We start from the raw sequence: 22,625 nt of genomic DNA on the forward strand, positions 1-22,625 counted from the left end.
TTGTACCGTCCTCAAAGCATGAGCAATATGTATGGTTATCACTGAGAGAGTTACTACTTTACTTTTCTGTGATATCGGCAGCTAAAGGAAGCATGAAAATGACCACATTATTTAAGGGAGATATCAAAACCACCAATTATATTAATAAGCCATGTATGGTGGATCATTAAAATAAATACTGTAGAGAAAATACATCAGGAAACACTACTGAATGTAAAATATTAAATATGTATGTGGTCTCAACTACAAAGTAAATTATTTACAAAAGCCTGTATTGAGTATTGTATTGCAAAGTAATGTGTTTGACAAAATAAAGTACGAAGTTTAAGATGTGAGTTGTTCCTATGCATTACACAGGTTTCTATACATGCCAAATGTAAAGATCGATAAATACATAGATTGATATAGATAGACAGACAGACAGACAGACAGACACAGATGGATGGATGGATAGACAGATAGATAGATAGATAGAAAGATAGATAGATAGATAGATAGATAGATAGATAGATAGATAGATGGACGGACGGACGGACGGACGGAAGGATGGATGGATGGATGGATAGATGGATGGATGGATGGATGGATGGATGGATGGACGGACGGACGGACGGACGGACGGACGGACAGATAGATAGATAGATAGATGGATGGATAGACAGATAGATAGATAGATGGATGGATAGACAGATAGATAGACAGATAGATAGACAGATAGATGGATAGATACATAGAGAGTATGGGGAGTCGTTCAGAGATAACCCGTCACTCCCCAGCTTCACCACTCATTTACACCCAGGTTTCTTTTTTTAGTCTTCCCTGTGGCAAGGTGTTAATAATGAGGACTGCCTACAGCATGTTACAGCCCAGCCGCCAATCAGGCGCTCGTTAGTGCGCTCCCATCTGTTCTCCCCCACCTGGCTGTGGACCAGAGAGGGAGACGCAGAGGGTGCATGAGGGATCAGGGTCCACAGGACTCCCCCAGGGGAGGCAAACATCCAAGCGTGTTGTAACGCTGCATCCGAATTGCCCGCGCCGCGCGCGAGGGTCGAGGTGGAGAGCAGATCTCTCCCATTATAATCAGTTTGGATGCCTTCATCAGCCACGTCCGTCAAAAGGCTCAGCGTTCGTCCAGGCTGTCACGGCACGTCTGACGCACGCGACGGAGTATATTAGAATGAGGTGTAAGCCTCTCCTTATGTTATCTCCGTGTTGACATTTCTGACGTCCATCTCTTCACCCACAATGTCTTACACTGAAATGAATCACTTTCTTTTTGTGTTGATCATGTCCAAGATTATTTAGGTAGCACTTAATTTAGGCTACTGTATTTCCATTGTTTAAGAAAGGTCTATATCACCTCGCAGTAACTTGCTGCATTCTAAAATAATGTGCTTGTGTAACCTGTTGAAATCTGATGAGTAAGGAAATTACTTCATATGTAGACCTATCCTACAGTATTGTAATATTCATCTGGCTCCAGTCACAGTGATGCAAGAGGTGGAAAGAACATCAGTGCTCTTATAAACACCAAAGATGGATCAAAAGCACAAAAGTTAGCTGAACAATGACTTTCTTCAGGCTTATGGTCCAGTGCAATGGATTTCTATAGATATCAAATATTTTCACATCTGATAATGCTTTACTACAGGGCTTGTGTTGTGTCATGTCATTTTAAATGTCCACACTTGATGTGGTCTATCTTAGGACTGATGAGAGGTGGGGGTCATTCTAGAGTTCATTCTAGAGGGGGGTCATTCTAGAGTTCATTCCATTGTCCCATGTAAAGCACAGACCTGAAGTGTCGACCTCATTACAGTCCACTTTAGACCCAATAAATGCAGGCATGTATGACTTTATTTCACTTGCTTTATTACGAAAAAAAAAAAAACATTACCTGAAAAGTCAAGCCTTATGGTTTAAAAACATGTTCCAGAGAGAAAAAGAATCAACCCTCAGCTAATGATTTACCGTAGATAAAACCTCCCAATGCATTACAGCACTGCTCAACCATTGATAGAGCAGAGGTTTAGAAACATGACACTGCTTAGTCCAGATTTTCAAAGCAACTAAATCTTCTAATCTCACACAAACTTCAGAGAAATGATCCAGAATGTGGAAAGTCCAGGCCGACAGATGTTTGACCATTATTTGGAAATAACTTTGGAAAATAACTTTGAAAACCATGAACGCAAAAAAATATGAATGTAGGTTTATGTCATTTCACCATGGACCTCACACAGGCACACAGTGACAGCATCCTGTCAGAACCCAGGTGGTGGCTGACAGTCCATCCCCAGAGGGACCATCTGGTCGGCATAGAGAACACTTAAAACCAATATGACAGTGCTGCGTTTTAATGCTTATGAGATACATACTGCTCACATAGCATGGTATGTGAGCAGTATGTATATATACTATATGGAAATGCAGGATGCATTCTATGTGCTTGCTTGTCATGTTTACATCTTAACCTTTACAGTACAGGGAAGCCCTTGGTGATGCTAATGCATGAAATAAAGCCATACATTTGAGAGGGGGGACTTAAATCTCAGATTTAACATTGAATAGCAAACTAGCACTCAACTGGTATATTTTTAACAAGTTAACAGTGAAATGGCTTCACCAAAATCGACATGAAAGAAGTTGTTAAATGAACATATGTATATGACAACAAACATTACTATATTTAGGACAAATGGCTCTGATGCAATATTCCTCTCTAGAGAGCTGTGATTTAGAGATAAATGCATATATCATGATCAACAGAGATCTAGCTGCTACTGTTGCTTTCCATATATATATATGAAGCTGTCAGTAAAACCATACAGTCATGAGGGTCCATAGAACACTGCAAACTCAAATCTGCTTTCACATGTTAAAAAATGCGGTATCTTAGTGGGTTGAGGAAGTAAATGAACACGATTAGATGGGTAGTACATATTTAAAAATAAATACAGCAAACCAACCAATATCATTACAGTTCATCATAAAGTTGTTGAATCCGTTGAGAGGTGTGCATTCTTTCAACTCAGAGCATCTCTGTCTCTAAATTCAACCACAGGATTTCTGCAGCTCTCTTTCCAGTTCTGGTCACCTCTTTGGGCACAAAAATGCCACTTCTGGTCCAATTCCTGATTAACAGTTCCCAGTTTCACAGAGTGGGCACAGATGGAGGTCAAAGGTTAGACTTAGGTCCACTGTTAACTGGGATGGCCCTAAGCTCAGTCCGCATGCAAAGGTACTCTCCAATCACAGCCATCAGGGCCATGCAGGCCACATTGACCAGCCACCAGGACAGGGCTGCTGGGAGATGGGTATTATAGATCCAGCAGCCAATCATATGGAAGAAGTGCACAGTGACGGTGAAGTCCAGACACTGCTTCCCTCGACGGATGAAGAACCACAGGCCAAGGGCGCTGATGAGACAGAGGTAACACGTCTTAACATTTCACATACAAAACTGGTTGGTTGTTCACTGTAAGTGCATGTGTAACTGTAAAGACAATGGTGATGTGTGTGACTTAGTAGAGTTAAGTTAATCAAATGTTACGGTTGTCTTATATGAAGTACACTCTCAGCACATTATGATGATTTAACTAATGTAAAGCAAGTATTAAAACTATAGAAGACATCACTTTTTCATATCCCTCCTTGGCCATACAAAGTGTTGAATGGTCAAGAAACACTCAGAGTAAACCCATTAACTTACCAAGTAAGTGAGTTCAAGATGAAAGCCATCATAGAGAGTCTGCCCTGTATTGTTGCAAATCCAAGCAGCTGCAAGTATAAAGCCATGGCATGAGTCAGGACACCAACACATGAACATTGGGTAAACTTATAGACACGTATCTAGGACTCACTTCATAGCTGAAGATCTGATCAAGTGATCGGTTGGTATGTACAAGACTGTCAACTCCAGCCAACCAAAGACCCAAGAAACTGTAGTAGATGCATTGCATCAGCACAATCTGAGACACAATAAGAACGGGGTCCCAGATGTAGCTGCGGAAATGACTGGCCATTCCTATGCCTTGGGCAGGGATACAGGGATCCCCCCAATAGCTGACAAGGAGCAAGGCCAAGCCCTCTGCTGTTTATTCTCAATAATTCAGTATCTGAAACGACAAGGACAGACATTTCATTAACATGTAGCTTTGTATCCCACTGTCAACTTAGCAATCCTGCTTTACACGGTGTTGACTGATATTCATGAAGCATACACTAGCCCTGATGGCAAGTCTCCCTCTGCTTAGTCGAAGTCGACGGCTACACGCTTTTGTGTATCTGACATTTGTTTCTCTGCAATCGGCTCACCTCGCTCTGCTATTGATAGGGCTCGGAGCAGACTGACTGAGATGGCCTACGCAGATGGTCAACCCACAGCTAATTATCAACATGGCAACGCTTTCAGTAAACACATATCCGACAATATGACTAGCTAACTCTCGTAAATGAATAATAACTTTGATAGCTAACTAATTGGATTAGCTGGCAACTGTATGAGCAAGCTAGCTACGTCTGGCTAGCTAATTTAGCTAGCTAAGCTAGCACTGACCAGGGGAAGTCTGTACGAAGCATACATACCGTTACTTCTACTGGGAACACACGCAATATCAAGTCAAAGAGAAAACGCGGTCTGCAATATTTAAATTTAAAAAATCTCCAGTTAAAAAGACCATTGGAGATTAAGTATACATTAGACACCGTGGATCTGATGACGACTAACAGAAATACGAGAAGAAAACAAACAACTGTAGATAACCCGGAAGTTATTAATTCTTCAGAAATTATTTTCATAATAAAAGTCCCCAGTGGAAGTAAACTAATTAAACAAAACAGCATTTGATTTTATTTTGAAATTCAGTCATGAGGTCTCGGTTAAACATCTGAATTTAACAGCTGTGCAACATTCCAGTGTATTACGAAAGACTATGGTTGAAGGTTAATCTCTGTCAGAGAAAAAACTAACTTGAGCTAGAGAAATCCTGGACTGGAGAATAGACTGAGCTCACACTTTGGTCCAGTACTACCAATTCCCTTCAGTTGGGCAAGACTGAATACATTTAACAATAGTTTATATTCTCACTTTTGTTTTTGAACATTGCATTACATTTGGATACAGGGTAGCCTGTCTGACCAGCATGCTGAGAGCACATGTGTGTGTGGCAGGACTATGGCGTTGTGGGGGTAACATCCAGAGGAAGAAGGCATGCATGCATGGTCCCGTGGGTAAGGATTTAATTAATCTGAGCCATTACATCGAGCACATTAATTATTTTCTAATGTTTTTGTCAGACATTATTCTATGTGACTAACATCCTGAACTTCATTTACATCTTTATATTTAACTTTCCATTTACTGGAGCTGCTACACTTAGTCCTGTCCTGTTACATCACCACTGCATTGCACAGTGGGAAATCCACTGTTTGATCCTAATTTTTGTCTTCTTCTTCTCAGGGACAGTAAGATGGAGGAGCAACTGTAGACCAGCCCCTTTTTTGACAGCCACACCAACCCGAGGCCTCATAGATGAGCAGATTACTCTGGAGGGGCGTTACCTGCCACCTCACTCCCCTGTCACACTGTGTGCACACATGCACAATGAGGATGGTGACCTGTGGGAGGCACACTCCCACTACAACACAGACAAGAAAGGTGTCATCAACTGTGAGTCACATTACTGATTAATACAGGTGCTGTGATTTCTGGATTACCTATCATTGTTCACTCATCCCGAACTCCCCTGCCTAACCCCCTTCTCCTCACAGTAAGCAGGGATCAGTCCGTAGGGGGTTCTTATGTGGGCTGTGAGCCGATGGGACTGTTCTGGGGCCTGCAGCCTGCGTTTGGGGAAAGAGAGGGTCTGAGGTGGGAAATCAGAGAGTAAACAGAACAAAGAAAGTTCAATTACGACAACTGTCAATGACGTTGAACATGATTTTGAGGCAAACAATGTTATTGATCAACAAAGTAACCCCAAAGCAAAGGAAAAAACGATTCAATTGATTTCAACCAGTAAAGCACTGGTCCCCAGAGAATACCCTTCTAAAGTTTGTTCCTACTGTTGGTGACAGTTCCACCTTTGTGTATTCTTCCCACAGGCTGAGGAAAAAAGACGTTGAGACTCCATACTCTGTTCAGTTGTCCTTATTGGAGGGGCACATTTCACCCAGTGAGAGTTCCATGGAGCGGAGGCAGAGGAGAGATCAGGAGTTGGCTGCTGTGACTGTTCAGCGCTGGTACATGGCGCCAGGCGTCAGGAGAATAGAGATTCGGCAGAATGGAGTCGTGGGGACCTTATTCTTACCCCCAGGTGAGAACTAGGTTTGATAGAAAATTGGTATTGATATGTCATATGAGCAATGTGTGGTAAAGAGCTAAGTCAAATCACATTTCAAATGCTAGATGATGGATGATTACACAGTGCCTAAACACAAGGAATTATCACCACAGTATTAGTCCTGTACTCAGAGTGATGGGGTGCTGGCTGTTTGGTCCCCATAGGCCCAGGCCCGTTTCCAGCAATGGTGGACCTTTGGGGTATGGGTGGAGGACTGATAGAGTACCGTTCTGCCCTGTTTGCGTCCAGAGGCTTTGCCAGCCTTGCCTTGGCCTACTTCGGGCACAAGGACATTCCTGGTCCACTCAACTCTATCAATGTAGGGGATGCCTACTTTAGGGTAAGTGGGTTTAGTTTGTATCTTGCTATGTTTCTATTACGTTTCTGCTGGGTGAATGTTTTTCACCCTTGCATGTAACAAACTGGCATCTTGGCAATTCTCCTCTGTTATTTCCTTCAATTTCTCAATGATTGTTCACAGGCAGCATTCCAAATGCTTCAGGACCACCCCCAGGTGTGTGGGGACAGGATTGGGCTCATGGGCCTCTCCTTCGGGGTTTACCTGTGTCTGCGAATCGCCACTCAGATCAATGTCAATGTAAGTCTGCCCATTAACCTCTGAGGGTCATCTGGGCCTATACTCATTGCCTATGTCTTAAATAATCAGATAATTTTCATACCTCTTTTGTTGTGATCAGAAGGTGATGGTTATGTGTAAGTTGGAATGACCAGAATTGATGTAAAAGATAAAATTGTGGATACATTTATGCAAGGTTTATGTAAGGAAGATTATTGTTGAAGTTCATAAGGTTTTGATAAAGTGTCTGTCACAAGTCTGTGTCAGGTGTGAAATACCTTAGATTTCTGTTCACTTAGTTTCTATCTATCAGCCCAAGTGTGTGATCGGTGTCAATGGTCCAATCGGAAGTCACAACAATATCTCGGACAGCGACGGCAATACCGAAACCTTTGAAAGGTTAGTGGTTTCGATGGAGACATATAACAGCATTATAGTTCTGAATTATTCATTACCAACAGCAAAGTCTCTCATCTTATTATGTCAAAGGGTATATTGTAGATGCTTCGGTTTATAGAAGCAATATCAAAACCCTGACACAAGACCTGTTTAAACGAGAATATGCCTCAAAGATGACTTGATAAGGATTTCAAGATATAATACTAAGTATGTTATTGCTGAAAGGGGGCTTGTTTTTTTTCTTGTCTCACCCATTGTGGTGTAGTAACCAGAAGCACTGGAGCTATGATGAGCAGGGTTATGTCAGTTTCAGAGAAGTGTCCACACCCAACAACATTCCACCGGAGAACAAAGCAAAGGTAAGCTGAATAACTCTGTCAAACACACTAATAAGGTTGAGAAACCCTCTAAAGACACTTGCACAGAAAATGTATTAACCATACCTCTGCTAATTGATATCAAGATTGCAAGATTAGAGCAACCAGCTGTTGAGGATAATATAGTCTCTGTGTGCAGGTTGAGAACCTGCGCTGCCCCCTGCTGTGCATTGTGGGTGAAGACGACCAGAGCTCTGCATCAATTGAGAATGCGAATGAGGTATAGAGACGTTTTTCTGCATCCTTCCTTACAGTTAAAAACACTCAACATGGCACACAGGGCATGTGCCTTGATGTTCTTGTAAGATCTGATGTAGCTATACTTTTGCATTACAAAAGGTAAACCAAAATCTTGTTGGCTTTCAGATTGAGGAGACCCTAAAGGCTGCAGGTAGATCTCACCTGTTCACCCGTCTGTCGTACCCGGGTGCTGGTCACCTGATTGAGCCGCCTTATACACCTAATGCTCGAGCCTCCCTGTGGTCCGTCAGACCAAATAAATGTACGCCCCCTCCTCTCTCATGCACAACATCGCCTATTTAATCGCCTAGTTTGTTTTGCAGTTATGATATAAATGTTTATTTTTCTGAATATTTATTATTTCTATGACAGTTTAAGGGAAACATATTATTATTATAGAATGCTAAAACAATCAATGTATCTTGTTCTCTTTTTATATGTAGTCATACTGTAATCAGGAAAATATAAATTTAAATGGTTTGTAATAGAGAATCTATATATTTTATGGTGAAACAGAGTGTACAGTAAGTGGGGTGTTTTCCTGGTTATTTCCCATGTTGTCCTGATGTTTTTTAGTGATCACTCTCTGGGGTGGGCACCTGGCACCCCATGCTGCCGCCCAGGAAGACGCCTGGAGGAGGATCCTGGAATTTATGGAATGTAATCTAAGAGGGTGAGGGTGAGAGTGTGTGGAGCAGCCTTTTGAACACTTTTGGACAGTACGGTCAATTTCACACGCATCACTCCACACTGCAAGACCTCTATAGGCAGTCCAAAACAGCCTGTATATGAGGCTCATATGCAGCCCCTAACTCGCACTCGGTGTGATCCAGAATGTAAATTCACTATTTCCTAATGCAGAATTTTCTAGAGATGTCATTGATTTCTTACATTGTATACACACAAAATGTTATGCTATAATAAAATCCATACACAGCATTAGGTGACCTTCTAATTATTCCATCTGCATGTGGAAATGTCACACCCGACCATTAGCCCTGACCTTTGGGCAGTAACATACAGTACTTACAGCTCCACCTTGACATATGATAGGCTAGATGCTATTTTTTTGCATATTTCTTCCACCTATCCAATCCCTCTAGTGCCTAGTGGGTAGAGGCTATGGGTCAATTTGGTATTGGATCTGTATGTTGTCATTTCTCTCATTGAAAAACTCACTGACACATTCATTCTCAAGTCTTCCTCATCACATTTAATGTTCACATGATGCCACTAACGATGTGCATTGATGAAGAGGTCATGACATGATGATGTAACCATCGCGATGAGGGCAATGAACTCTTGGAAGTCGATCTCCAGGTCTCCGTTCTGGTCAAGGTCTGTAAAGAGCTCATCCAGAGTCTCGTTCTCTTGGATTTTCTTTACGAAGGAAAATTAGGGTGAAAGACCGGCACAGTTCAAACACATTAATTCCATCAGATGTGTTTGATACGGCCTAATAAAGTATTTATCATCTAAAACATTCAACTGCACTCAATGGTTATATAATTACAAAAGATTAAAATAATTATCTTTTGCATAATCTGACACATAAATTACCACAACACTGTCAAGATATATTTCACTAGTATAACCCATTGTCAAATAATAATTTCCCCTTTTAATACATTCAGAGAGAGAAGGAGACTCACAGTGATGAATTGGCTCATCTCGTTATTGATAAGATCTTTGAGCTCGGCTTTCTTCAGCTTGCACTTGTGACCAGAGTATTTGTGAAATACACGGATGATGTTGATCATTGAACACTCTAGGTCCGACCTGCTCTGCTGAGATCCCTGTCAGGAACGTAGCACTACATTACCATTAACATCAATTGTGTACTTCATGTTTAAACTTTTTGGTATATAATTATTCTTCCATTGTGTCAAAAAGAATAGACAATTGTAACTATCTACATAGTGCATATACTTATCATGTTCTCTATAAACAACTCTACATTGTGCTTACAAATGGTATCGTGACACAAGGACAAATACAACCACAGAAAGAAATTGGTAAGACATAACAAAAAAATAAGTTATCTTTTTGCAAAAACTACCAATTTCATGCAAATGCATCATTAACACTCAATTGTTTGTATTTAAGTTTTACCTGCATTTGTAGAGACTCTTCCTTGCTTGGTAATGGATGAGGCTTGGTGCAGACTGATGCTCTGACTGAGACACTCCTTGTCCACTGGTTTTTGTAAACTGCCTCGCCTCAGTGGTGAGACCAGTAGCACTGTATTGATCAACCACATGAAAGCTCCTTACATGAAGTAATGCTTAACGCATGCTTAATGGATACCGGTAGTGGGGACTGAGAGGCCATTTAGGCTTGACTGAAACTATTTCCTCCTTAATTTGTCACTGTAATGGGATCCTGTTACTGTCCTTGTTGTCAGATCAGACAAAAGTAGAAGTACGCATGTTGCTACGATACGACTGTTTAGGGTCACATTTACCTTGGATATGATTTAGAAATAATTTGATGGCGCTGTAGAGAACAAATCTATTCAAGGCCTAAATGCTGACGTGACATTGTTGCAATTCTAAATTTAAAAAAAAAAATGTTTTGTCATGTCACGCATGGAGCATTGCAGTGTGTTTAATTGTATAATGCATTTCAGTTTTCCCGTGTTTACCTTCATTGTGGGCCTACTTGTAGTCACCTACCAGTATTTTAAAATCATACTGCAGCCTACTACTGTTGCATGGCACTACATTTTAAACTCCGCCCACATCGACGACGCAGAAGAAGCCTTCGCGCTCAGTGGAAAATCACCTCCGTCCGCCCTTCCGATACGCAACATCTGCACTGACGTAACCAAACAAGAACAGGCAACTCAGTCTCCGTCTTTGAAGTAGCGAATTTATATTCCTTTTGAGTATCGCCTGTGTTTTATTGTAGCGTCCTGTGACTGCGCTGCGTCACGCCCATTCAGAAAATCCTCACCATTGACACTAAGCATTTTCAGCTCGGATTGCGACAGGTTAGCTTCCAAGGGCAATAGACGAGAAAAGACTAACAAAATCAGCTTGGACCTTTCCGGTAAGAACATCTGTACACATCTTACATTCGGTAGCCTACAATTTATATAGTCGGGTATTTTTGTGTTTGGGGAAAAAAAGTTTGCGGATCTAGATTCGGGCTCAGATAGCCTACTCGATTGCCTGGAGTGAGTTGTTGTTAAGTGTTTTTCTCCACTAATGAACTACAGGTGCGTGAGAATATGCGCACATAAAGCCTACATTCTGAATTGAGCCACAATTCAAATGCCTGATTTGAATATATTTGGATTTTAATTGTGTGGTTGTTTTCAGCCTGGTTGTTTTCCTGGTTGTTTTCCTGTAGACTGCTGTGTGCTCTAAATACCTGTAGCTTATGTTTGATAACAGTCAATTGGTTATAGGTTAAACATTGAGGTCATTCTTTTTCAGACATGTCCTGATTTCATTTGTAGGCTATAATTATCCCAGAGGCACTCTCTCTCTCCCTTGCACACACACACACACACATTAACTATGAATATATCCAGGCCTCCCCTGGATAATTTAGTTAAATCTCTGAAATTGCTGTTATATAACCCTCTCTTTTTTCCCCTCCTAATGGGGGCCACCACATCACCACTGTGTAGCCTTGCTTCTCTTCAGACTAAAATCATTTAGACAAGGGTTTGAAAGGTGCATCATATTTTCACCTCATTCCACCTTTGTTCTTATCGCCCACCCCATCCCCTACAGCAGTGTTTCCTATGGACCCGCTGTTCCTACTAGGTCACAGCTCAAATGACAGCTGTGGCCAGGCATTGTTTCACTTGTCCGGAGGGTCTCAAGACCTTTGTAACCCTGTTAGGTTGTTCACACCACAAACACCTTTGTAAACTACTGTATTACAGTACTAACCCTAACCCTAACCCTCTGGTCTACTTTGCATGCCCATGGTGTTGGCTCCCCTCCTCTCTCAGGTGTCAGGTATGGCTGATCTGCTGAGGCTACTGCTGCGGGTGTCAGAGAAGGCAGCCAATGTGGCTCGGGTCTGTAGGCAGGAGGCCCCACTCTTTCAGCTCCTGGTCCAAGAGAAGACTGGCGATGACAAGAACAAGAAGTTTGTCCAGGACTTTAAGACGCTGGCCGACGTCGTGATTCAAGAGATGATCCGCCATGATGTTGGAGTTCAGGTAAAGGACCGACTGAGTGTCGGGTTGGTGTTTGCAGCATGCGGTGTTGTTAGGCTTTGGCTTCCTCTGGATTTTCGGACTATAATGTAGAGTATGCCTTCTGTTGTATGTTTAAAAGTTTTTTGCCAATCTTAATATTTCCCCACCTTGCTTGTTTTGTTCAGTTTCCTGAGATGATTGACTCCATACATGGAGAGGAGTCCAACAAGTTTGAAAATGGACTTGGTTAGTACTAGTATATTAACAGTGTGCATAATTCCATTACTTTTCTTTTCCCCACTAAACTAAACATAGACTTACCGTGTGTATGTGTGTTTTCTCCCACCTAGGGGAGAGTGTGACAGTCACAGTGTGTGGGATGGAGGAGGAGACGGCAGCACTCCTAGCCACAGTGCTGGACGGTGATCGCACAGCGGCTTCTCTCCTTGCACGGGCCATCCACCAGGACCCAGAATTCACAGACGTGGGCACAGAGAGCCTCAGCGTGCCCCTCAGCCCTGCTGACCTGGGCATCTGGATAGACCCCATCGGTAACAATGACTACCCTCAGTCCTCTGTTTACTTAATGGGCAGAATTCTAACTCTAGATGATAACAATGGGAGATTTGCATGCACACATGGAATATTATATTCTAGTCAATTTAACTCTCTTTGTTATTTGAATGTGATTTTGTCTGAAGATGCCACCAGCCAGTACATTGAGGGTCGTGAGGAAGTGGTGGAGGAGGGGTTTCTGTGTCCATCGGGTCTGCAGTGTGCTCTGGTCTTGATTGGGGTTTACCTCCGGGCCACAGGGGTTCCCGTAATGGGCGTTATCAACCAGCCCTTCAACCACAAGGACCCAGCGGGCAAGGGGTGAGTTTAGAAGTGGTCCCCCACCTTGGTGGAGCATCTGATTCAACTAATTTACTGCCCATTAGCAATTTAAACAAAAGTCTGCACATTCTCTGGGACCAAGGTTGATGACCACTGCTCCATAACCAAATCAGCCACCAGTCTGATATACAGGATAATTTAAGAATATCATTTAAGTTCTCATCAAAAAGCTGCATTTGCTATTGCCAATGAGATCTATTTGATGTGATGTGCTTGTTGCAGATGGAAAGGGCAGCATTTTTGGGGTGTGTCATGCGGGAGTGTCAACGCCTGCTCACTAAGCCGACCTAAAGACAGACCTGCAGAGGGGACAGTTGGAGGAAGGGGGGGGCTTTCTGTAGTCCTGAGCTCCAGTGAGAAGAAAGTGGTGAAGGAGGCTCTGGCCCCGCTGTGTGGACCAGGCAGGCTGATGTACGCCTCTGGAGCCGGCTACAAAATCCTGTGTGTGATTCAGGGCCTGGCTGACGTCTATGTCCTCTCCGAGGGCAGCACCTTCAAGTGGGACTCCTGCGCACCTCATGCCCTGCTCCGGGCCCTCGGAGGGGGGATGGTAGACCTGGCAGAGTCCCTCCGCTCCGGTCCCTGTGAGGGGGGGCACCAGGAGTTGACCTACCACCAACCCCACACTAAGAGCCAGGGGGCGGACCGCTGGGCCAACCATGGGGGGCTGGTGGCTTATTTAGACTGTAAAATGCTCCACAGAGTCATTGAGGAGCTTAAAGACAAGTTTTAATGGAGGGGGAAATGGTGGTATAGGGCACAAGCAGAGGTTTTGTTGCTGATAGAGTGATGCTTAATATGTCTATTTTTGGGGGGGGGGGGGGCGGGGGGGGCTGTGTTTGTTTTTTTATCAACAATGCTGTCCACAGTATTTTTAAAAGCTAGCTGTATATGTAAATATATTATGAAACGTAAACATTTATTAAACTATACCTACAGTACTTTGTATGTATACACTGTTGGTAAAATATTGCGTAGGAATATGAGTCTCTTTACAGTGGTGTGCTTTTTGATTGGCAGGGTACATCATGGGTCAGTGGCAAACTTCAGTGAAGACATAAGTGATGCGTCTGAAGTTAGAAGCCCATTGCAATGACCAGCAGAAGTAGGTCTGAGCCCCCTAATCTCCAGTCATCTGACCCCAAGCTGAACTTGCTCCCAAGTAAACTCACTCACCAGGCTTGGGTCGTACACAGTATAATCCAAAGCAAGGTATTCAGAAGTGGGTCAGGAGTTTAGTTGGAAGAGGATCCGTTATATGGCACTTGGCAATAAACCTGCTTTGGATTGGTTATTGGTCTCTGGTCGGCCTACCAGAATATCTGTTCAAGATGACCCAGTTTAAGTTCAAGTGGTATCACAGCTAGATTTTTTGGTAAATATCATAAGTGTCTCTTTTTGACAGAAACACTAATGGTGTGTGAGACAGGAGCAGACTGGCTTCTGGGAATCTGCAGCAGTCCAGAAAAGGGCCTTTTATGGAAGAGAGGTGCATAAGGAAGCAGGCTCTACATTGTTTCCATAGCCCTAGCTCTATGAATTAGTAAAGTCAGAGAATGGACAAAAAAAAAATCATTTGAGGCAAAATAAGGAATAAAAGCCTCTGTTGGTTTACAGTACATGGAAGATTAGACCAATTTGAAGACATTTTAAGAAAATGATTTAAAGGTCAGTATCTGGTCTGGAATTCATGCCTCTAGTTAGTGCTGCTGTGAAGAAGGAAATCCATATTGATGCTTTTGTTAACGACTATCTGGTGAGAAGCTGTCCCAATTGTGTACACACATTGGTCCATTTGGAAAAGCAAAGACTGGAGAGCTTTGAATGCGAGATGTACGAAAGTTTAGTATACTCAAATGATTCTCCTTTCTATGTAGTATGAATTCACTGAACACTATTCAGGAAGTACTTTCAGGCCCTAAATAGTATGTAGTATGGTTGTTATGTAGTAGATACTTTTAGTAGGCAGTGTAACCTTTGTTCACAGTGAAATTCATAATTGCCCTCTGAGGCTTTGTCAAGTGGATTTCCTGATTTCAGCTCCATCAGAACTCTCTTGACTTTCAGCTATGTGAATGAGTGACACATTAATGAAGAAACAGTCCACAAATCACAAAACAAACCATTTGTCCATCTGTAGGAAATAAACTTTATTATGAAAACCAGAGAAAAAAATAAAATAAAATCAACTGGACAGTGATGTTTTATCATAGTATTAAACTCTTGTAGGCCAACTCACAGCTCCCGCCTAAAAAAAAAACAACAACCTGGAAAATGTAAGTGTCCCATACATTAAACCCCAATGATTGTCTGATTTTTTGCAATACAATTTTTTGCATATTCTGTTTGAAAATATCAAAAGAAAAACTTCTCTGGGATGTTGGCTCTTCATCCATTGGTGGAACCCTTTGTTGACTTGCTGCTTTAGATTGCTACTTAAGCCATACATTCTCAAGTCAACTTGGGTATCTAAACGTAATAGCAATGACATTTCAGCGTAAACTGATATTAAATTAAACCTCTATATTAAAGCTCCATTAAAAAATCAAATGGACAATTGCATTGCAAACTTTATATCACTTCAAAGAGAGCAAATAAACATGTGCAACAAGGGACCTACATCCCACTTCATCAAGGCTACAACACATCTTCCAACATCCACAGAATAACAGAAATGTAAAGGTACAACAGAGGAAGCTGAACCGTGATCCAACCATTTAAATTAACCTTCTAAGATTTTAGAGTTTCGTATCCTTTCCTGGAACCTAGCCCTCTGACTTTCAGGACAAATTAGATGATCAACTTTCACCACACATTTGCTTCCAATATGGTAATCCCACAGGAAAACAACTACTCACACAGGTATTAGCTGTTATGAGTAAAATACATTGTTAGAGGTCTGACTGTTGTTTTTTATTTTTTTACTCTAAACACTGTTATTGACCACGGTGGGAGGAGAAAAGAGAAGGCAGTGGTAGCTTGTCTTTTAAATGAAATCGGGGTAGAACTGTTACAGTCTTGACATGTTCCTCCTGTGTTAATTAACCTTCAAACTGCTGTTATGTACTGTATCTGTTCAAGAATCTCCTCTCTCTATTACTCTGCTACAGCCATTGTGCTCTAAGTCAGGGCTAATCTTCAAACAGGCATCACATAAGTAAACACCAAAGTTCAATGGATGCATACATACAGTTTGGAATTTGAGATCAAACTATCTTCCGGACAATAACACCAAGGCTAAGGGACTGAAAGCAGCAAAAAGGTTGACTCTTCTTCCTGAATACTTAACTGTGATGCCTTTACAAAGTGGTCCTTTATAGGGTTCAATGTGTTGAGAGATAAATTAAGCATACAGTATTCACTGGAGCTACACAGAATTGATATCCAAGTTTGGCAGAGTTGCAGGTCGAAAAGCACTCCTCACAAACTTACTTTCAAATATAAATTACAAACGTTTGTAACAAATGTTACAAACTATGAACATGTTCGCTCTAACATCATTCAAAGCGATATAATGGCAGATAAGCAGTTGCTCAAATGATAACCTTTCATATAACAATTCATCAAAGAAGGCAACGGGCGGAAGGGATTGTGAGTAAAAGCAATAACGGGCAGTGCAGCCCCCCCTTTAGAGATATCATCTCCCAGGATTTAGAGCGGTTTCATTCAGCAGTTGGCCACCATCAGCCTTGTTCTCCTCTGATGTTAACACACAATTTTCACACAGTCTGAACAGAACTGAGCCCTGAAGCGAGATTACCTTGTCCAAAACAATAAGCAGTGACAGAACTCAAGAGTGACAAAACTCAAGAGCTCAATGACATGTAATGAAGCAATCATGCAACGCAGGATTCGGCAGGAAAGTAAGACCTAGGAAAATGTGTCTGCATTACAGCGATAGGCTTCTGATTTCAGTGGCATGGCTACAGCGGTTTCACAAAAAAACGAAATGTGAAATGAGGGGGAGAGGCATATAACCCCACATAACTGCCCCCTAACCCCAAATATACTTCAACTGAGATGTTTCCTTCTTCTTCATGGTTAAGTCTCTCTCCTTTGGCTCACACCGCTGTTTTGCCGGTCTTTGATAAGTGTGGCGGCCCTGACCGTGTGAATCTTCCTGAGTTCGACTCATGTAGGGCAGGTCCAAGCTCACGCACAGACAAGCAAGAGAGACAAACATGGCTGCCATGTGTTCGTTGAGTGTCCTGTGTCGCTGTGGCGACACATTAAAATGGCAGTCTCTCTCACCTCTGGAAGGGCTTGCGGACTTTCTTCCTCCTGCGGGGAGGTTTGCCACTCTCTGCCCAGGTCTCACTGGTCTCTGGCCTCTGCCCCCCAGGCACGAAGAAGCCTGTCTGAGGTGGTGGCGGGGAGAAAGGTCCACTAGGTCCAGGTCCAGTTCCAGCACCAGAGGGGTGGTGGGGGGGAGGTCCTGAGGGGAAGAATCCCCCATTAGCGGCCATGTCGCTGGGAGGCCCCCCCTGGAAGATGCGATTAAAAAAGTCCTGCAAATCTGCAGGGTTGCTTGGACCTGGAGGTTGCTCTGGGGGGGTCCTGGAAATCATCGGAATTAGAGTTGAGTTAAAATCATTAATTCTGTTTTCATTGATCCTCTATATAACCAGTGGAGTCCCATTGAGATGGTAAGCTCTTTTGCAACAAAGCCTTGGCCAAGAGACGGCATCCACAGGCACCAAAGAGGCTCTAAATCTAGTTCTGAGCTCGGCTATACCTCAAACTTGTTTAATTAGTCACTCATTATTATGTAATCTATTCCTGTGTATGCAGACCTGCACCGACCACAGCATTCAGAGATCAATCTATTTTAGGCATGTGTGCTCATTTTGAGCGGTCACATAAGAACACCCTATTGCTTCGGGGACTTACCGGTGGCGTGTGGAGCTGGCGTTGTTCTTAGAGCCGAAGGAGATGTGGTAGGGCACGCGGTGTGTGTCAGGAGAGATGCCGATCCGCTGACAACCTGCCCACTCTGAAAGGTGATGGAGGTCAAGTGAGACAGATTAATCAATGTGATGATGACTGAGGCCGTTAGGGTAAAAACAATCTGTCTGACTTTTGTATCATAGCATTACTTGACGTTAGCTTAGCACTGAATTGAGTTCAAGCGCTCTTGACTCCGTAAATGGGCTTGTTTACAGTAGACTACTTTCTTTTTTTTAACCAGACAGTACCTGTGATGTCGTAGACCTTGCCGTCCATACAGGCGAAGTATGTGATGCGTAAGCCTAGCATGCTAGACTCAGCCCACAGGTCTCCCTCCTCAGCGCTGTGACGACGGTTACACTCTGCACAGAAGCGCGCCTCAACTGGCTCACGTTCCATCTCAAACCTCCTGCACAGAGAAGGTCCTCAATGTTAACATAAACATTACCAAAACACACACAGAACGGGATGCTCTTTGTGAATAACATAATATGCAACCGATTTTCACGGCCATTCCATTTGAGCGACATACTTGTGCTTGCCCTCGCACTTGGTGCACATCATGGTGTTCATAGCTTCCTTCAGGTCGTCCTGCAGTTTGGTGAGGAACTCATTCATTGACTTTGACAGCTCCGTCGCTGCCATGCGTTTCCTGTGTGAGGCGCAGACGTGTTAGTGACGCGTCACATGTCATTGTAAGCCTGTGGTCAAAGTCAACCCCCCTACAGTATCAATTGAATACAGCCTAACTTGATGGTTGTTGTATGTTGTATGTGCTATGCTGTCAGTTGGTCTACACTCACAGCTCGTACTCTCTCCGTGTTTCTGGGTTGCTGACGATGTCCCAGGCAGCGCGCAGGACCTTGAAGGCCTCTCCGGCACGCGGGTGCTTGTTCTTGTCTGGATGGACCTGAGAGAGAATTTACAAGAGACAGATAGAGAGATGGAAGGGAAAGAAGGACCAAGGGAGATACTTAAAATGTTGGCACCAAGGCTATTTTTAGTCATGTCTGTTGGCCATTTAGCATTGAATCAATAATGATACATGATCAGCCAAGTATAAAACTACTCTGGCATAGGTTCTCACCGGTCCAGCTAAGGTGATTTTCCTATCAGTGGCACACACTCACCCGTTCATTTGCTATTGCCAGGGCTGTAACGATTATGGAATTTTGGGTATCGGTCGATCGTCATGCATTTAACGTTGTTAACGTCATAACTATCCAGGGGTCAAAACAATGATGTACATTATACATGCGTACACCTTTACATGCCGAGGGAGTTATGGGAGTTATACAAATTAAGAAAAGATTCCTCATCAAATTAACGTGCCAGGTTGGCGAAGATTGTAAGGATAAGAAAGGAGCACATTTTGAGGGAGAGAGCGTGCGTTAGGGAGGAGATGGAGACAGAGAGGTAGTAAATTAAAGATAATGAACTACTGCTATTGGGTAATGTGTGTCTACTTGAAAATAAATGTATGTATTTATTTAAATTGTTGTTTATTTTTTTCCACGGTCAAGACCCATAACCGTCAATTACACGGTTATACAATTACCGTCACAGCCCTAGTTCTTGCACTCATCTTTTAAGTTACCTGTATTTCTAAGTTGTGATGCCCTTCTTATTCCCCCTGTAAACTCACCTGGACAGCCAGCTGTCTGTAGGCCCTCTTTAGCTCAGCCTCAGTGGCGTGGGCCTCCACCCCGAGCACTGTGAAAGGGTCTAGCTCATCCTCAGGTACCTGAGCCAAAGCTAGCAGTCTCTCTAGTTCCTGCCCAGGCTCTGTTCTCCCTGCCCAGCCAGGTGGCTCAGAGATGTAGGGGGGCATCTGGGTGCCTCTCCTCCTAAACCATCCAGTGACCCTCTCTATTAAGGAGGCCATCCTCATCCAGACCCTGGAGTCCTGCACAGCTGCCCACCACCGACGACCCCTCTCCCCGCTAAGCCGAACCAGCATGCCTCGGGCCCACTGGGACCCCAGAAACACCACAGCACAGAGCAGCCTGAAGCAACAAAGAGAGGTCTGCCTTGCCCATTTCATTGACCTCACACTCTTATCCACCAGGACCACCCCAGCGCCTCTGGCCCTCTCAAGCAGGTGCTGAGCATCTGCCCTCATCCCAGGGAGGTCTGTGACCTTGGCGAGGAGCTGAGACCCAAGATCGTAGAGTGCCACCCCGCCGGTCTCCACACCGACCCCACAGCGGTGCGTCACCGTGACAATGAGCTCCACCACCATGTGGATGCAAGAGATACACCAGGGGCTGAGTGACTCCGACAGCAGTTCCCTGAATGCAAGGGCAAGCTGAGTGCCCGTTTGCCTGCGGCCCCGGCCCTGGTGGTGGTGGTGGTTGCGCCTCCGTGCCTGCTTGTGCCTTCCACCACCAGACGACAGGGAGCCTTTGGGGAAGGAGGAAGAGGAGGAGTAGGATGGAGTCTGGCTGCTCTGCTCAGAGGTTGACGCCCCTCCACGGGACCTTCCCCTCCTCCCAGCTCCGGAGCTCCTCAATCCTGACTCCCCGTTCACGCGTGGGTCCTTCCCACCTTCCTCTTCATCTCTATCCTCCGTCTCCTCGGCTCCTTCTCCCGTTTCCTGCTCAGTCCCCGCTTGTCTCAGAGGGCCCTCCTCATCATCGTCGTCTTTGGCGTCCGTCGTCCCACAGTCCTCCCCTTCAATGTCTCCTGCATCATCTCGGGTGACTGTGGTTGGAGTAGGTTTGACAACATATGCTATTTCCTCCTCCAGAAGTAATTGTTGTGAGTCCTCCTCCTCCTCCTCTCTTTCTTCCCTCTGGTTGGGAGAAGAAGTGGATGACAAGTTGGGAACAGCCGATTGGAGGGTGTCTTCAGGGCCCTCTTCAGGTGCCCCCTCAGCCACTCTCTCCATCTCCCTCTCAGCCACCTCTTTTTCCATCATCCTCCCAGTCTCTTGATTTAAGTGCTAGAAATGTCTCTACGCTCATGGAAGGTGAAGGCCTTGATCCATTCTCTATGACCATACCTTCCCTGACACCCCTTAGAAGGGCAAAAGAGTCAGACAAGGAGGGCTGAATATGTGAACAGCAGACACCATTGTCCTCAATACTCTATCCTATCCAGACACTTTGCAGACATTGCAAAGGATCAATCGTAATCGCTACAATCTTTGGTTCCCAATGACATCATTTTGCAGCCGATTCTTGCCTGTGGAGACACAGGTAGTACGAAAATGTTAGATGGCACATGTTTACTCACTCTTTCCTCACAACAGCACAATTATACACAATGGAAGTCAAATAGGATGTGATTATCTGTTGCTAGGGTACCGAGTAGGGTACTAGGCCGTTTGTGGATACCAGCAAACGAATTCATTGTATTCTGGGCCCTAGTGGGAATGTGTCCTCTGAGTCTGATCTTAGCATCACATCGTCTCTAGCTCACTTGAGCAACGAGTCTGGCTCTGCTACCGTCTGACTTGGCTAGCTGTGGCTCCAGTCCGATTCTCTCACCTTCTCCCAAAGTGTCTGCACCTGGACACTTCAAAGCCACGGAATGGTGAAAGCAATATAGAGGAATCTAGCCTTGCTTGCAATAATCCAATGCTTTTAAATGCAATGCATGGGGGGAAATTACGGAGTGCACACCTCTAGGGCAGGGAATCGGACCGCAACCTGTGATCTCTACAGCGCAGGCTGCGCTGCATGAATCCAACGCCCCAATATCCTCCAAGTGACCAATATCCGCTGAGCTACACCACACATTTCTCCGACATCTTATAAATATAAATTATAGCAGTTGTGCTATAGCTATCTAATTCGTTTCTTGTCGCAAGAACGCAAAAATGACTGAGGGAACAGCAATGTATACGAAAGGCTAGCTAGATGTTTGGCATTGTCGCGAGCGGATAGACAATTACATGTTAGCTGGTTACAAACGTCAAGAGTTCGCATACATTTCACGCAACTTGTAAAGCTTGACCACGGCTATTTTGACTGGTAGCTATAACTGCAGAGAATCATATTTGGAACGAATACAGACAACACAACTTACTCTTCTTTCCGTGAAAGGAAGGCAAGCTGATAACGTAGCGTTCCCTTTCGGCTGTAATAACAGTTAGCTAGCTAGCTAGCTAGCTCGCTAAGAGTGCCACAGTTGCTTTTCGATTAGAAAGGTAAACTGAAGGGTGCAAACAGCATTATCCAACTGTGAATAAACTCCTCTACTTCTGTTTTCGGAGAATACGCTTATTGTGCCTTCTCAGACAAATGTTTTTATTTTTTCCTTATTTCATTCTTGGCTAACCCTGTCCTTGTTGTTTGTCTCTCACAGCCACAATTTTTTCACTTCCGAGGGCAGCAGCAGACAGACACCGTTCCCAAAGCCGTTCCTCAACCACAACCTCGTTTCCGCTGGATTAACCCTATCTGTACCATGCATAATGACCATTAGTCTAAAGCTTTGGTTTAAATTGGCTCTCTAATCGCATGAGGGACACAGTTTAAATCTATTTGCATCTGAAGCAGGATAGACTTCAATGTCATGAAAAAGTTATGAAATCACACATTTATTTGTTGTTTGTGTCAGTGTCACTTAATATAGTTTGTTAAGAAAACAATTTAAAAACATGTTCTCTGAAAGAAGATATGACATATATGCAATGAAATGAAAGCAATGATTGTAAGCCTACTGTAAGCATCCAACTC

At 43.7% G+C, this 22,625-nt stretch overlaps 5 protein-coding genes across 5 annotated transcripts; 2 read left to right on the top strand and 3 right to left on the bottom strand.

The window, feature by feature from the left end:
* Positions 1-1,857: 1,857 nt before the first annotated feature.
* On the bottom strand, positions 1,858-4,732 carry sys1 (SYS1 golgi trafficking protein). Its single transcript, XM_083668885.1, has 4 exons — positions 4,588-4,732; positions 3,864-4,118; positions 3,713-3,780; positions 1,858-3,419 (listed from the first exon to the last, which is right to left on the bottom strand). Exons 2-4 carry the CDS (start codon positions 4,023-4,025, stop codon positions 3,179-3,181), a joined length of 471 nt encoding a protein of 156 aa, XP_083525011.1. The 5' UTR covers positions 4,026-4,118; positions 4,588-4,732; the 3' UTR covers positions 1,858-3,178.
* A 460-nt stretch (positions 4,733-5,192) lies between these two features.
* Positions 5,193-8,860, top strand: LOC310804070 (peroxisomal succinyl-coenzyme A thioesterase-like). Its single transcript, XM_083669160.1, has 11 exons — positions 5,193-5,232; positions 5,462-5,671; positions 5,773-5,872; positions 6,106-6,317; positions 6,509-6,684; positions 6,826-6,942; positions 7,235-7,320; positions 7,586-7,679; positions 7,837-7,917; positions 8,064-8,199; positions 8,514-8,860. Exons 1-11 carry the CDS (start codon positions 5,217-5,219, stop codon positions 8,612-8,614), a joined length of 1,329 nt encoding a protein of 442 aa, XP_083525286.1. The 5' UTR covers positions 5,193-5,216; the 3' UTR covers positions 8,615-8,860.
* A 310-nt stretch (positions 8,861-9,170) lies between these two features.
* On the bottom strand, positions 9,171-10,268 carry LOC310803646 (protein S100-B-like; the record flags this gene model as incomplete). Its single annotated transcript, XM_083668500.1, has 3 exons — positions 9,171-9,317; positions 9,590-9,733; positions 10,245-10,268. 3 exons carry the CDS (start codon positions 10,266-10,268, stop codon positions 9,171-9,173), a joined length of 315 nt encoding a protein of 104 aa, XP_083524626.1.
* A 506-nt stretch (positions 10,269-10,774) lies between these two features.
* Positions 10,775-13,781, top strand: inpp1 (inositol polyphosphate-1-phosphatase). Its single transcript, XM_083668035.1, has 6 exons — positions 10,775-10,988; positions 11,905-12,117; positions 12,282-12,342; positions 12,447-12,647; positions 12,798-12,972; positions 13,216-13,781. The coding sequence occupies exons 2-6, from the start codon at positions 11,914-11,916 to the stop codon at positions 13,724-13,726; spliced, it is 1,152 nt and encodes a 383-aa protein (XP_083524161.1). The 5' UTR covers positions 10,775-10,988; positions 11,905-11,913; the 3' UTR covers positions 13,727-13,781.
* A 1,337-nt stretch (positions 13,782-15,118) lies between these two features.
* On the bottom strand, positions 15,119-22,254 carry dnajc14 (DnaJ (Hsp40) homolog, subfamily C, member 14). The gene is made up of 7 exons (XM_083668742.1): positions 21,973-22,254; positions 19,586-21,126; positions 18,744-18,850; positions 18,473-18,592; positions 18,189-18,349; positions 17,884-17,986; positions 15,119-17,550 (listed from the first exon to the last, which is right to left on the bottom strand). Exons 2-7 carry the CDS (start codon positions 20,858-20,860, stop codon positions 17,241-17,243), a joined length of 2,076 nt encoding a protein of 691 aa, XP_083524868.1. The 5' UTR covers positions 20,861-21,126; positions 21,973-22,254; the 3' UTR covers positions 15,119-17,240.
* Between the last annotated feature and the right edge of the window lie 371 nt (positions 22,255-22,625).

This window comes from Argentina silus (assembly GCF_951799395.1).
Source record: "Argentina silus genome assembly, chromosome: 4".
NCBI classification, from domain to species: Eukaryota; Metazoa; Chordata; class Actinopteri; order Argentiniformes; family Argentinidae; genus Argentina; species Argentina silus.